General features: G+C 37.6%; 1 protein-coding gene and 1 long non-coding RNA gene across 3 annotated transcripts; both read right to left on the bottom strand.

Moving 5' to 3' along the window:
* Positions 1–5,506: 5,506 nt before the first annotated feature.
* Positions 5,507–6,906, bottom strand: LOC130433535 (uncharacterized). Its single transcript, XR_008908599.1, has 3 exons — positions 6,771–6,906; positions 5,735–6,017; positions 5,507–5,606 (listed from the first exon to the last, which is right to left on the bottom strand). It is a non-coding gene; the product is annotated as an uncharacterized LOC130433535 (long non-coding RNA).
* Positions 6,907–7,169: 263 nt separating this feature from the next.
* On the bottom strand, positions 7,170–15,959 carry LOC130433470 (uncharacterized). Of its 2 annotated transcripts, XR_008908577.1 has the most exons (15): positions 15,530–15,959; positions 14,389–14,670; positions 14,177–14,271; positions 13,956–14,006; positions 13,474–13,852; positions 13,183–13,347; positions 12,928–13,016; positions 12,677–12,800; positions 12,482–12,576; positions 12,270–12,326; positions 11,773–12,151; positions 11,473–11,649; positions 11,228–11,316; positions 7,772–11,123; positions 7,170–7,695 (listed from the first exon to the last, which is right to left on the bottom strand). XR_008908577.1 is itself a non-coding variant. In XM_056763362.1 (14 exons), the coding sequence occupies exons 1-14, from the start codon at positions 15,864–15,866 to the stop codon at positions 11,109–11,111; spliced, it is 2,334 nt and encodes a 777-aa protein (XP_056619340.1). In that variant the 5' UTR covers positions 15,867–15,959; the 3' UTR covers positions 7,170–11,108. The 2 variants fall into 2 exon arrangements, 1 of the variants encoding a protein (XP_056619340.1); XM_056763362.1 differs by having other exon boundaries at positions 7,170–11,123.
* Positions 15,960–16,184: the final 225 nt, after the last annotated feature.

Raw genomic sequence — 16,184 nt, 5'->3', positions numbered from 1 at the left:
ACTTTATTCCATTCCATTGTTATTTCATTTTCAGTGCAGTTCAATACCGAGACACTTTCAACATCAGCCAGACCTGAGAACAAAATAGAGAGGAAGACAGTATACATTCAGCTTCCTGTAAATTCATGCTTGGACACATAATATATACAGTTGAAAGAAAAAGTATGTGGACCCTTTGGGCTTATTTGGATTTCTTCATAAATTGGTCATAAAATGTGTTCTGATCTTCCTCTAAGTCACAACAATAGAGAAACACAGTCTGCTTAAACTAATACCGCACAAACATTATACGTTTTCATGTTTTTATTGAACACAACATGTAAACATTCATAGTGCAGGGTGGAAAAAGTATGTGAAACCCTAGGCTAATGACTTCTCCAAGAGCTAATTGGAGCCAGAAGTCAGCCAACCTGGGGTCCAATCAATGTGATGAGATTGGATGTGTTGATTAAAGCTGGCCTGTCCAATAAAAAACACACACCTGTTTTAAGTTTGCTGTTCTGAAGAAGCGTTGTCTGATGTGAACCATGCCTCACACAAAAGAGCTCTCAGAAGACCTACGATCAAGAATTGTTGACTTACATAAAGCTGGAAAGGGCTACAAAAGTATATCTAAAAGCCTTGATGTCCATGTGTCCACGGTAAGACAGATTGTCTACAAATGGAGAAAGTTCAGCACTGTTGCTACACTCCCTAGGCGTGGTCATCCTGTAAAGATGACTGCAAGAGCACAGCGCAGAATGCTCAATGAGGTGAAGAAGAATCCTAATGTGTCGGCTAAACACTTACAGAAATCTCTGGCACATGCTAACATTTTTGTTGACAAATCTACAATAAGGAAAACATTAAACAAGAATGGACTTCATGGGAGGACCGGACGGAGGAAGCCACTGCTGTCCAAAAAAAACATTGCAGCACTTTTGAAGTTTGCAAAAGAGCACCTGGATGTTCCACAGCACTACTGGCAAAACATTCTGTGGACGGATGAAACCAAAATTGAGTTGTTTGGAAAGAACACATGTGTGGAGAACAAAAGGCACAGCACACCAACATCAAAACCTCATCCCAACTGTGAAATCTGGTGAAGGGGGCATCATGGTTTGGGGCTGCTTTGCTGCCTCAGGCCCTGGACGGACTACTGTCATCGATGGAAAAATGAATTCCAAAGTTTATCAAGACATTTTGCAGGAAAACTTAAGACCATCTGTCCGCCAACTGAAGCTTAACAGAGGATGGACGATGCAACATGACAACGACCCAAAGCATAGAAGTAAATCAACAACAGAATGGCTTCAACAGAAGAAAATACGCCTTCTGGAGTGGCCCAGTCAGAGTCCTGACCTCAACCCGATTGAGATGCTGTGGCATGACCTCAAGAGAGCGATTCACACCAGACATCCCAAGAATATTGCTGAATTGAAACACTTTTGTAAAGAGGAATGGTCCAAAATTTCTCCTGACCTTTGTGCAGGTCTGATCTGCAACTATAGGAAACGTTTGGTTGAGGTTATTGCTGTCAAAGGAGGTTCAACCAGATATTAAACCCAAAGGTTCACATACTTTTTCCACCCTGCACTATGAATGTTTACATGTTGTGTTCAATAAAAACATGAAAACGTATAATGTTTGTGCGGTATTAGTTTAAGCCCAAAGGGTTCACATACTTTTTCTTTCAACTGTACATAATGATATACAGCCTTAGTAAAAATTAAGACACCGTTTAAATTTTTTTTCAGTGTTTTTGAATTTACTATTTATAGGCGTGTTTAGGTAAAATTATTTTTGTTTTGTTCTGTGAACGGTATATTTGGACATGTACATTTGTACATTTTTTAACGTGATAACATAGATTTAAAGGTCATGTGTCAGTCTAAGATGACATAATGTCACTATACTGAGGTTTGATTATGTTGAAATTCATCAGACACTGGATTGGAACGGACACAATACATTTAGAAATGCTGATTAAATTAAACTTTGTCAGAGGCTGTATGTGTTTTCTATTGTGAAATATACAGTAGTAGTAATACCATATATTTGTGAATCTCTTAAAGCAACAACGAGCAGTCAATCTCTCTAAAATTATTTGAGTGGTAGGACAACTATTAACTGGATGAACTTTGCTGCAGCTGCTACCTGAGCAGCCCTCTTTCTGCAAAAATCACACTTGTAACTTTGGTGTGCGGGTAGGTAAACAAGCCCTATCCATCACCTGCTTTACGTCATACGTTATGTTTTACTCGATGCTTGGGTAAAGTTAGCCAACATCTACCAACAAGACGAAACAGTCTAGTTCAAGAAAAGTCTCCAAACCATCACCACGGCAGAGCCAGCAAATAAAAAACATAGGAAAAGAGAGAAATGATCGGACACAAGCCCTCCTTAACGTCTTGCCCACCCAATGAAAATAGAAAATAACACCAAAAATTGCAGTCTTTTTCTATTGGCTTTAGTTTGTAATAGAGACGCATGCACAAGCTATGGTGGAACAAAATATTGTGCAAAGGATTTTTAGGCGCACTGCACGTTTACTTTGAGTTTATTATAAACATCAGATAAAGGTAATTGTGCAGTAGGGTCTGATTCATTTATTATAACGGGAGTTTTTGGGGTCTTATTTGGTGCTGTTAACAAACAAAAGAGTGACAATCGGCAAAAAAGGGTTGTTTCATAAAACATTTTTTTTACTTTATCTAGCATTTACAAACACTAGTTTTGTGTTGCTTAAAACTATATTAACTTGTTTAGTTGTTTTTGCGATATTTCTGTTATAAAAACGCAGAGTCTTTTCAGTTGTTTTGACAAGTTATTTTCTCCAGTTCATTTCCTGCAATTTTATAAGAAATTTGGTTGAAATGTTGTCGGACGTTCACAGAAATAAACAAAAGTGATAATTTTACCACAACACATTCTCATCAGAAAATAAATATCTTTTAGAAATGGTCTCTTAGTTTTTTATAGGGGGCTATTTACTGTGTGTGGTAAATGCCCACCCATGATATCTAGCCCACCCTTTTGCACCTGCAGGAACCGGGCCTGGTTCCATCACACGTTCTTCTTATCTTGTGTAATGCACACTTCACTTGACTTATTGTAAATCTGAAAGAGAAAACACAAAGAACCAATTATATAATGATTAGAATATATCAAATCACTGTTTAGTATATTACAACTTACACATTTAAAAACATTCGCCGACACATTTCAACAGCAAAATAAACAATGAAAGTGCATTAATGACGTGCTTGTATATGGAAACAACAGCACAACTCCGTAAATATTTTAGCCTTTAGATCCCCATTGATTTTAAGACATAACATCAATTTTCAAATGTAAAAGATCCACCATTAACCATGAAATTAATCCAACAGAATAATTGCAGATGTTATTAGAATAAAATTGGTGATTTACGGCCGAATCTATAACAAGTATTCAAACAAACAACAACGCGACTCTGAACGCCGATCGCCACCTCTTTCTATCACCTTAAACTTCCGGTGACGTTCTAGACTACAGTGTTATAAGTTTTTTTGCCACTAGGTGTCACAAATGCACGTCTTAAACAAATCAATATGACCTTAAAATGAGAAATAGACACTGCACCTCCCTATGTGTAACTGGTGTGTAAACATTTTTTCATTTCTTATTAAATTAAGTTAACCAATTAAACACAAGTAAAGGGCCTACTTAATGCATCAAATTGCAAACGAAAATAATTATTAATTAATACAAATCATTAAAAAAATAAATGTCCTTTGATTTTGTGTCATTGGTGTTATTGGAGACACAAACTATAATTTTGAAAGAATAAAGATATGCAGGAAAGTACTTACAGGGTCAAAGGTCAACAAAGAATCCGCTCTGTTCAAGCACACACATGTTGAGTGTCCCTTTTCTTAATATAAATTAGACATTTTATTTGAGAATGTCGGTTTTTAGTGTGGTTCTTTAAAAGATTCATTGGTGTTGCTTTGTTTTATTTCAGAATGAAAGATTTATTTAAAAAAAACACATTTATCAGTGTAATGTACAGATGTTGGTGTGCCTCATCGTGTTAGTTTTGAGGTGACTTAGCCTTCATTACGGAAAAAAAGCCTTTCATAGGCACTTGTCACTGATGTTACACCAACAATGACAGAAAACTCACAAAGTCATTTTTATGGACTTTTTGAAGTCAGAAAGTCCATAAAAATCACCCTATAATAAAAATCACCCTACATACACAAACCAGAGAAACAGATCTCTGAACAAGGACCAAATGTTAAAGCCTATAGACTTACTGGGCATATTACAGAAATGTATGATGATATTCACGTCTTACTCCCACTCTCAGAGTTGCTTACAGCAGCTCACTGTGGAGCTGGATAATCTTACCGGAGTAAATGATAAAGGACCACCTCGGCTCCCGGACTGTTAGTAGTCCTTGAGTGAGAAAAGAGTATGTGACCTACAGGTCTCTTATCTTATCTTATCATTTTATTTGATTATTTTTTTGTTGTATGTTTTATGTCTCTTTGTTCTAAGGATAATAGTAAAAAAACTCGCAATTTCCTATCAGACATTCTTTCCTTAATTCAAATATGTAATTTAACTCCTTATATAAAATGAACACAACATCTTTTTAAATAAACAATACCGGAATAGTTTTGTGTTTTGTTTGGATTTCATTCTATATTTTTTGTTCTTCTAAAAAATCTGTTTATTTCACTTTTGTTCATCATTGTTATTGTATGATATCTGAAATAAGTTTTTTTTCTGTTCATATTTGTATGTTTCAGCGGCGACAACTTAAAAAGCGTTACGTACCCTAAACTTAACTTGAAGTAATCCTCTGCGAATAATCAATTGAGTATCTGTTGAGTAGTTTCAGCCTAATTTACTTTATGCAATTAACATAAAATATTAATAGAAATTAATATTAATTCAATATAAATAAATTGTAATATAGCCACTAGCCTGACCGACAATCACACACAGACCAGAATTTTTCCAGTCCTTGTCCTTGATTTGGTCTTTATTTACACAAGGCTGTGTGTGATTTTTTATTACAAATGATCATTTAAAAACAACTGCTTTATTTCCAAGATTATGAATACTTGCCAGCAAAAAAATTATGGACTTTACCCAATCAGAGAACAACATACATTATCAATTAACAATTCTCATAAACAACCACATCAGAGATATTAATTCCCTGAATTGAGGACCCTTTAAAGCAACGAGGGAGACGAAAAATCTCATAAGGTGCTTGTAAACGTGTGTTTTCATCTAGGTCTTCATAGCCATTTTCTTGTGTGTTAACAGAAGAATCATTAATAAAAACCGTCTGATTAGTAGTCTGTACTACGACCTCTCTTGAAGACCAAACGAGATCAACAGTCAACTTGATCAAATGAAGTACATGAATTGTAGCCCATATTGAGATATTTTACTTGTTTCCTCTCAATCACCAACCATTAGATTCTTATAGATCTCTTTCAGAGGTTTTATAAAGCACTTAACATACAAACCTTTTGAAAGATCTGAGCCTGATGAAGACTTCACGGCAACTCAGCACACATATTATGAATAGACAGCCACAGCAGCCACAGATCCCACAATGACCCCTAAGGCAAAAATGCATAACGCCCTACTTTTAAATTGCTTTAACTGAATTCAGTGTAGTCATCATTTAAACATTTACAATTCTTGACCAGACATCCAGTAATGTGTTATGATCCCTGCTGATTCTCACCTTTTAATTTGGTTTTACACCGGATTGACATCGGCTCACTTCTCCTGCATCCGTAATGTGATGTAATGCTGATGTCAAAATACCCAACTGACAGCACGTCAGCAATCTGATACCATGTTTCATAGATGATTTTTGGACTTCTTTCATTTACTTGGACCTCAAATTGATACATAGACTGCACAACATTTGGATGAACCCAAGAATCTCAGCCTTGTTTGTCCACGAATACTCACAGTTTAGACCCCTGACGGCCGATGGAACTGAAGAGACAAGATTACAATCCCTATGTAAAAGAAAGAGGTTGAAATAAGAAAACAATTGCTTCCTCAAGTGCAAAGATAGAATTTAGTGAAGCTGAAATGGAGGAAAACAACAGTTCACACACACTAGCCTATTGTAGAAGACCCACTAGGGAAGTACAGATCAGATATAAGGAAGAGGTCAAATGCCTAAATATGTTTTTTTACACTAACAAATAGAAGAAAGGATCGTCTGGGCATCTGTACTGACCTGCAGTGAATAGTTTCATTAATCAAATAAGAGTTACATACAAGAAATTTTGTATTTCACTTGATATAATTTCAACATTTTTAGTAGAAAGGAAATAAATGTTATGCAATCAGAACCTGTTTACATCCAAACTTTTAACCGGGGCTAGATGTCACAGTCACACAAAGAAATTGTCGAGGTGGCCATATCACAGTATTGTGAGGTTAAATTAAATAAAGGCTAATTCTCTTTATCAAACACAAATTGTTAAGAGTTTATGGTGATGTGCTTCAAAAATTATAAAAATCCTTATTACACACAACTAAAACTTTGCAGTAGTCACAATGAAAGGTCAATTCAAGTCTTTTTCGTGAGTAATAAAAATTTTATCGAATGGCCAGTCAACACTAATGTACCTCCTTCTGCATTATAATTACATTTTGTTTAATAAACTTGGCAGGCTTACATTAATGTAAAACATGTTTTTCACCTCTAATCTACAGTCTAATAACCTACACGCAGAGTCATTTCATATGTCATTACTCACCGTAACTACACCGAAGATTAACATCATCATCACAACTCCAGCCATGATCATAGCAGCACAAACAGATCTAATAAACTAACACATCCACCTGACGTTGTATCTATCACAACAATTCAAATATCAACCTCAGTTTACGAGGCAACATCACATGACAAACAGCATAAAATGGTGAACTCACTGTAACAAACACTCTTTGTGTTGTGACGTTGATATGCCATAGGGAAGTAGCATCTCACTCTTAAAAAACAACCAAAAACAAGTACCTTTAAAAAAAGTATATTTATTGTTTTATCATACGATACAGTTCCAAGCTTGAGGCAGAACATGTATTTGAAGAGTTTGGTTCAAAAAGAGATAATTAATAAATGTGTTGTGCATTCCAATTAATATCAAACCGCAGTTTGTTTGTTTTGATTTAAGCCATAACTAAAAAAATACACAAGAAAACGTGAATTATTTTTATATAGTTAGGTATCTCTTAAATAAATTCTTCATTTGTGAGCAATAACAATAAATACAAAAATCTGACAATAGAGTAAATATTAGCGAGCAAAAGTGTGAATTTTAAATTTTGATCATAAAAATAAGTCAATTTAAAAATCGTAAACAACTTAAAGGTCCAGTGTATGTATGAAATTTTGCATCTAGTGGTGATGTTGACCCTTCCCCCATCCTTTCGAAACACTACGTTGGCTGACACAGAACAATGTCGTCATGTTTTTGCTTTGATGGCGATAATAATTTTTATGAAATGCGTTCTGCATAGCAGTTTGTCCATTAATGTCTACTGTAGAAACAACATGGTGACTTGTGGACCCGCGGTGTATGTAGATAGAAGTAGCTCATTCTAAGATAATAAACATAACTTTTTACTATGTATACTCATCACTTTGTCACGTAGACACTCATCTGAGATTCAACGGGGCTGAAATACAAAAATACAATACATTACAAAGAGAAGAACAAAATAGCAATGACAAGAAGAGATAGAGTCACGTTACTGTAGTGAAGTTGAATCCACTCCTCTAGGCTCTTTCAAACACAGTGAATGTGTATCCGGTGCCAGGAGAGAGAGATGACGCTGTGTCACCGTCACACCACCTTGAATCCATTTGAATCGATCCGCTGTCATACTAGATGACTGCATCTCAATATATAGGCGTAGTTGCTATTGTCATTATACTATTGCAAAGTAAACTCTGTCTCTGATCGCGCCACGAAAACATTCTGCACGTTATGGACTATGAGATAATGAAGTCCACGAGAAACCAGAAAATATCTAGATTACATATTTAACAGAAGCCCTGAAAGTTTATGCCAGTTGGTGGTAAACATCATCAGAGCTGCAAAGCAAAAATGCCATCAAAACCTGTTCAGAAATTCAAACATTTGTTATCAAGGCTTCAACTTTACCTGAAATATAGAGAAAAAGGACATCATTAAGTACATCTTAATTCGTTTATGAACAATTATGATAAATAAACATTTGATTTGATTTTTTATTCATAACTCATAGTCAATGCTCCAACTCACGTGTTTGGGTCTCACAATTAGACAAATTCAGAAGACACAAGATCATACCTCTGTCCATTATCAGTCAAATGCACGAAGGGCGATACACATTTTGCGTCTAAAACCGCGCGGAAAAAGCAAGCCGTACAGCTTTCTCATGCAGTGCGGCATTCTGAAAAGTTGAACTATTTTCATCTTCACTGCTAAGACTTCCTGTGTGGCTCACCACCCTGTTTACTCTTTCACCGCCATTGACGGGTTATCTCGTCATTTAAAAGAAAACGGTTCCCCGCCAAAGACGAGTTATTACAGCAATCAGTGTTTGTACTGTTTTACAGCAGGTGGCGCTTTTACATACCTTTGGGAAAAAGTACAGAATCCCAGAACGTATATGTTTTAGAGGTTTTTAATGATTGTTCTGAGTGTAATCTGGGCGGAATCTTTGAAAAAAAAACTTTAATTATCTCAGCTGTTTGATCAAAATGAGGAATTTTTGAAGAAACCTACCCACATCTACGGAGTGATAAAAGAACGGACCAATGAAGATGAAGATATTCGGTTTCTTTTGTTTAAAAGCTGAGACGCTGTTCTTTCATTGGACATTTTGTTTGTCCATATAATCTTTACAGAAAATGTACTGTGAGCCATTAAAGTTTGCTGAAAATGTTAAAAAACGCTGGCATAGGCTGGCAACATTTAATACTGTATGATGTTACATAAACAATCAATGACAGTTTTTATGTTTAGTCATAGTTGTTTAAGGGTTTCTTGTTTGTCATGAGTCATTAGACTGTCCACTGATCTGCAAAACAATCACCCAAGTCCTCCACAATCTTTGCTTTTTCAGCATTTCTGGATATTTGACTCATGTCCAGCAGTAATGTTGATTCCTCTTTTCATATTGAGGACAATCAAGAGACTCATAGATTGATATTTGTAATAAACTATAGCTTCTGTCAAGAGAACGAGCCCTTACAGATAAATATCACATCAAGCTAACGTGGTTTAAAGAACGACCATGGAAAACCAAATGAAATACATTTGTTTATCACTGAAATCAAATCAACACGATAACAGAAACGTTTTATGTTCTCAGCTGCCTTGAGGCACGGTATGCGGTGTCCTTATAGTTCTAATGGTGAAATCAGGCTAAAATGATTAATGCTTAACGTAAGATTTATCCTTGAGGAATCGTTGTTTTGACAGAACCAAGAGTTTATTACAAGTAAGGTTTGATAGAATGTTGTGTTTTCCTTGTCGTTGTTTAGGCATTTAATGCGTGTTAGAAAGACCCTATTGTCAGACTCTGTTCATCTCGTCGCAGACAAGTATACAAGCCACTTTTCCTGTGTTTTTCAATCTTGTATTTTAACCCTTATGAATAGCAACGTTTGCCACACAATAAGAACAGATTGAGGCAACCATAAACAACGCAAAATAAGGCATTTTGAGATTGTGCGATCCCTTGGTATAGCAGAAAATACTTCATGGCCACCATCCGTACTTCGCGATACTTAAACGCAGTAACGTGACATGTGCAAATACCCTATCCTGCATTGAGAAGGACAGCCTATCTCATTAACTTACAGACACAGAAAAACATCCAAATAAAAGGTACAAAGTAAATATTTTTGACAGATGTATTTATTTATCTATTTATTTATTTTTGCCTGAATTGATATTTAATTATAAATGTCTGTGTTTATTTACTTATGGATGCATGCATTTATTCATATTTTTTTTTCTTCTTGGTAATTTTTTTGGTCTATCATTTCTCACTCCAAGACTTTGTTAACCATTAATAAACCACTTATAAATGATTATAAACACAATTAATAGTAGATTGATGTGGTTAGGATTTTTTTTAAATGTGCCTGGAAAAAAATATGATCAGAAGTATGAGTACCTCATAATAATAATAATAATAATAATAAGTAAAGGCCGCACTGTTTTTATTTTTCCAAGTGAACAAGCTGTGTCCTGATCATGTGCGTTTCATCTGCCTTAAATTAAATCATATTAGCGATGTCGACACAATTACTGTATTGAGTCTAAATGAATGCTTGACAAGCTTGAGTTTGAAGAATTTCGTATGACAATAAACAATTGATCAATTCTAACCAATAAATTATATTTTTGCCTTTATTGGACAGACAGTAATTTTTGGAGAGGACATGAAGCGAAGTGGTTGAGAGAGGGGGTGGGGTCGGGAAAGGACCACGAGCCGGGATTCTAACTCGGGTCGCCCGGGACGCACCGGCGCCATATGTCAGAACACGAACCGCTCCACCATCGGCTCTGACCCAAGTCTAACCCTCTTTAACTGGAGCCAAAACGCTTCTGTACTGCACGTATACAGTAGTAAAGTATTGAAATTACTTGAGAAATGAAAACGTTGTTTTCACGTGGGTAAACTGAGTGTTTGCTGGCTTCATTTCACCACGGATTCCTTCGTGAACAATGCAAAGCCTGACGCTGGATTTGCACAGACTAGATAAAAAAGCAGTTCTATCTTATGTGAATAAAAATATTTTTATGTTGCACCACTATTACTTTTTTTTAGAGATCGCTTGATATGTCAAGCGTTACGTGTCTAGCTTCAATGCAAAACCTACTTATTCAAACTAGTCCTAGGTTTTTTGCGTGATAGATTCATTTTCTTGAGCCCTGCTCTGGAGCAGAAGTTGCTATGGTTATTTACATTGGAACCACAATTTGAGGTTATCAGGCAACTTACCAACTTAACGGTGTGCCGCATGACATACTTTGTAGGTCATGAATACACCCCTATTGGTCCTAACACCTGACGTTCCATTCATTACATTCCTAAGGCTCGCTGATCTGAAATAAACAAAACACATGTTTTATGACAATGACAAGTTTGCTTGGTACAAAGAGCATAAACCACATCTGAAACAGATGCAAAGAAGGCTAAAACACAGTACCTTAAACCACTTGTGCTCAAAGATCTCTTCCAGCTGGATCCGCTCTTCTGGATTCCTTTGCAGACAATCCTCAACCAACCGGCAGCATTCTGTTCAGAAAGACAAAAGACGATTATCATCCCGAACCGTGAGTTCATCTGAATATCACAGCTCCAATCATTCATCATCTTATTCAATTATTTTATGAAAGCACTCGTTCTGTTTTCTATCATTCAGAACAAAAGTTGGTCTGATGAGGATCTCACCTATAGTCAAGCCTTCTTTGCACCACCTCCTCTCATGGATCTGGTCCAGGTCATCAATGCGAGGGAATTTCCCGCAGAGCATGACAAATAACAGCACCCCGAGCGAGTACACCGTCGCTGGCTTTGCATAGTACTCGCCCGTTAGGAAGAACTCAGGGCATAAGTAGACGTCTGTGCCTGAGGAGAACAGATTAGCGTGCAATAAATGTGATGTGTCAAAAGTGAGCAGAGCCACTATCTGCAAATTTCATCTAGTATTTATGTAAATGCCTGTTTGTAAAGGAAAGTGATAAAACATACCCATAAAATCTGTGTAAGCCGAGTTTTTAAACAGAGCGCCACATCCGAAGTCGATCAGCTTGACCTCCATCGTGTTCGGGTTAATGAGGAGGTTTTCCACTTTTATGTCTCGATGGAAGACCCCCCGCATGCAGCAGATTTCAGCAGCTTCTGTCGCTTGCCCCAAGATAACCTGCGCCGTATTCTCGTCGAGTTTGCCTCCTGAGTGGTTCATGAAACTCAACACATCCTCACAGGGAGAAGGGCGCTCCAGGACCATGACGTAGTGGTCCAGACGGTCCTCCCAGTCCAGTAACTGGATGATCGAAGGAACATATGTTCCCTCACAGGCCAGCATTTGAAGACCAACCTCTCGAGGAAGGAGTACAGGATAACCCGGCTAGAAGAAACACAATTTTTTTATCAAACAAGGATTTAGCACAATTTTAAACAAACTTCCGTTTGTGTACTTAAACTATGAAGTTGTTGTTAATTGAATGACAACACAAGCTACTTACGATGTCGATGTAATCATTGATTACATACTCGTTCTTCCAGACAATTTTCACTGCCACCTGATCAACGGAACAAAAAATGGATTTGCGTAAGCATTCATCCTGAACACAACTCCACTATCATACATTAAAAAGGACATATGAATCATTAAGGTATGAAAAGAATAGGGCTAGATATCAAAAAAGATGAAGACAAGACAGAAAAAAACTAAAACCTTCAAGCCATCCTGCACACGGGTTCCCTCATAGACTTTTCCAAAGCCGCCTTCCCCCAGCATTTTGCCGATTTCATACTGGTTCCGATTTATTTCTGTTAAAAGATAAAGTCAGCAGACATGAATTACCAAACATAAGCAATACTTACCTTTTAAAAATGTTAAATCGTGCTGGGATTGTGAAAGTAAACTCACCCTGAACGTCAACACCGGGATTGTTTTCCTCCAACTCCACTTTAGACATCAATTCTCGATACAGAATGAGATCCTCGTTTTCAGAGCGGACGGGAGTCTGGAGGCCGTCAACAGGATCTTTGACCTGAAATGAACAATAATAAAAGTGGTGTTGTGTATAAATATATGATATTGACATATGTTGACTTTCAGATTACAGAGTAAACCAACAACTAAAATCAAAACCCATTTGTTTGCTAGGTGCTCCATACCTGGAACCACTTGTGTTTAAATATATTTTTCAGACGAATTCGTCTATCTGGATCCTCCTGGAGACAGTCTTCCAGCAAACTGCAGCATTCTGTTCAGAAAGATGGAAGAGGCGATTATTACCTTAAACCGTGAGTTTATCTGAATGTCAATTTAAACGTCACACCTGCTCTCATTCATCATCTTATTCAATTCTTTTATCAAATCGTTATTTTTTCTATCATTCAGAACTACAGTTGGTATGATGAAGATCTCACCTTCAGTCAAGCCGTCTTCAGACCAGATCGAGTTCCTGTCATTGCAGTCGGGGAATTTCCCGCGCAACATTGCAAACAACAGCACCCCGAGCGAGTACACCGTCGCCGGCTTTCCATAGTATTCGCCCGTTCGGAAGAACTCAGGGCAGAAATAATCTCTCGTTCCTAAAGAAAACAGATTCATGTCACCGTTTAAATTGCCACAGCATTTCGTAGCCACTAAAAGTGAGCCTAGCACTGAATCTGAATGATGTCATCTTATTTATACAAACGGCCATGTGTCTGACATACCTGTAAAAGTCTTGTAGGCAGACTTATGAAGCAGCTCTCCGCACCCAAAGTTGTCAAGCTTGAGGTCCAGGGTGTCTGCTTTTATGAAGAAGTTCTTCAGCTTGATATCCCGATGGAAAACACCCCGCTTGCAGCACATGTGGGCAGCCCAGGTTGCCTGCCACATGATCTCCTTGGCTGACAGCTCATCAAGCTCTCCCCCTTTACTGGCGAGAAACTCGTCTAAACCCTCACAAGGAGAAGGGCGCTCCAGCACCATGACCAGGCGGTCGGGAAACTCCTGCCAGTCCACGAGCTGCAGAATCTCATGAACGACGTCTCCCTGACAGGCAAGTAGGTGAAGACCCACCTGACGGGGAAGGGGTGCAGGATAACCCGGCTGGAAGACAGACAAATTTCAATATTGGAAAAACTCAAGACAATATGTGAATGTTAAAAGTGAGGAAGATGTTTTCAGTTGAAGAGGAACAGGTACTACTTACGATGAAGATATAATCCACCCGCTCCATGGTGTTAATGTATTTCACTAGCACCTGATCAACAAAAGAAAGATATGATTAACAGTCAAGTCGTGCAGTAAATAGTGGACATAAAATACATTGAGAAGGTTTTTAAAGGATAGAGTGAGATATTAAACAGATGAGCACAAAACAGATGAAAAACTATTTTCTGGGTATTTACCGCAAGTAAATAAAAAACAAACCTTCAAGTCATCCTGCACACGGGTTCCTTCATAGACAGATACTGAACTGTCTTCCGCCAGCAGTTCACCGACCTCATACATGCTGGAGTTGATCTCTATTAAAAGAGATCCATAAATGTAGTCAACATTAAAACCATTTTAACAATATTTGTTCCAATTACATACGAGCAAAAGTGTTTATGTGTATGTTGGGATTTTGGAAGTAAACTCACCCTGAAAGATCACACCAGAGATCTCCTCATCTTCCAGCTTCTCTTCAGACTGACCGACTGATTGAGATTGCTGGATTTCTGCACCCCCGTCTGCCTCATTTGGGCCTGGATTTTGAACATCACCGCTGTTCAAATCCAACCCAAATTGCATTTGAGAGTCAGAAAAGACTGGATTCTCCATATCTGGGAGTGGATCCTGACTGGTGAGGATCTCCGGGCCACCGTCGAGAGTTTCCGGATTTTCCAGGATCTCTGGAATGAAACCCTGTCCGGACATCTCATCTGTAGAGGGGAACGAGTTCAAACACAATCAAATTATGAGAATATTTATGGAATGAGGAACACGTACATTAATAATCAATCCTTTTGATTGCAGGATATTGAAAAGTGACAGGAGAGTTTAACGGTACAGATTTCACTCCGATTCTCAACAAAAGTGTCATGGTTCAGAGGACAGAGGACCCAGACGCAGACAGCAGGTTAACAAGACATTTAACAATAAATACAGAACAGGAAAACAAAAACCCACGAGGGGGTAATACAACATAACATAAAGTGTGCTACAGGAATAAAAGACTCACTACACTAAACAAGACTAACTATAACATTTACATAAACATAGACTAACAATTAAAAACGAAATAACAGGAAATAACGAGAGGAAAGGGCGCGAAACACAGAGGAGACTCAGAGAGACTGACAACATCCAGACTTCAAAACTGAAGTCATTTTATCCAGTGAATTAAAAGATTTACGTTATATATCAAATCATTAGTTATTAAACATTAAAGTTTGATTAAAATATTGTGAAGCAGTTCACACGTCTTTAAGATGATAACCTTCATAAACTATTGATTTGCGGTCATAATCCTTCATAACACTTTTCATGTTCAAAAGTTTAGGGTCACTTGTGTATGCTTAGGTGTTGTAACTTAGACAAAAATATATATTTGTGCAAACATATTATACATTGGGTTTTGCGCATTGTGTGACATGGAGCAAATCATGCTTGAAGTATTCAAACGTAGATTGACAGGAACTCATTGAATGTTTTTAAGCATCTCACAGAAAGATGTTAACAAGTGATCTGGACCCTAAACATTTCAAGCGAAGGTAAACAAAGTAATGACATATTATTGACCTTCGGCTGCCACAGAGACAGAGACCAACGTTACATCAGTAACAGGAGGTCTCTCCTCATCCAGAGTCGTTCTCCACGTCCAGAATAAGTCGACTTCCTTGTCTTCTGCTTCACAACTCTCATCTTGATCTTTGTTTGATCCCAAAGACCAAAATAAATCATTTTCTGCACTTGCACGATTCGCAGGCGAATTATTTCTAACATGACTTGCACTCGGTGGAATAGCTCTCCACGTCCAAAATAATTCACCCTCATCTCTTTCCCAATCGGTCGATGGTGTACATTGTTCGGACACACCGCTCCGATGCACAACTCCTTTACCAAATTTCTGCCCCATATTCACTGTTTGCAAAGAGAAATTCGTCGACCGTTTGAGAGCGCGAGTAGCAGAGAATGCTGAAAGCAAAACTTGTTAAAGCAACAAGACTAAAAAACCGGGGGGGGGGGGGGTGCAGGGGAATTCTACCATGAATAAGAACTCCGATTAGCCAATCAAAGTCAAGGGCCACAAGGGTTTTATTTTTATAAGTATACACTGAGATAAGGTGTATCCATGACAACATTGTTTTAATAAGACGGTAAAACATACGGTGGTCCACTGGTGCACAACAAAACGAGATTTATTATTTTATTTTTTACCAAAAATTAGTTCACA

This window comes from Triplophysa dalaica, chromosome 12 (assembly GCF_015846415.1).
Source record: "Triplophysa dalaica isolate WHDGS20190420 chromosome 12, ASM1584641v1, whole genome shotgun sequence".
In the NCBI taxonomy this organism is placed as follows: domain Eukaryota; kingdom Metazoa; phylum Chordata; class Actinopteri; order Cypriniformes; family Nemacheilidae; genus Triplophysa; species Triplophysa dalaica.
Note: the sequence above shows the minus strand (reverse complement) of the source record. Positions and strands in the feature narration are given on the sequence as shown.

Excerpts from the sequence above, each read along its gene's own strand:
- LOC130433470 (XM_056763362.1), bottom strand. The coding sequence starts at position 15,866 with ATGGGGCAGAAATTTGGTAAAGGAGTTGTGCATCGGAGCGGTGTGTCC. Across the intron at positions 13,348-13,473 it reads TGCCTACAAGACTTTTACAG|GAACGAGAGATTATTTCTGC; the intron begins GTATGTCAGACA and ends TGTTTTCTTTAG. Across the intron at positions 12,327-12,481 it reads GTGTGCAGGATGGCTTGAAG|GTGGCAGTGAAAATTGTCTG; the intron begins GTTTTAGTTTTT and ends TCCGTTGATCAG.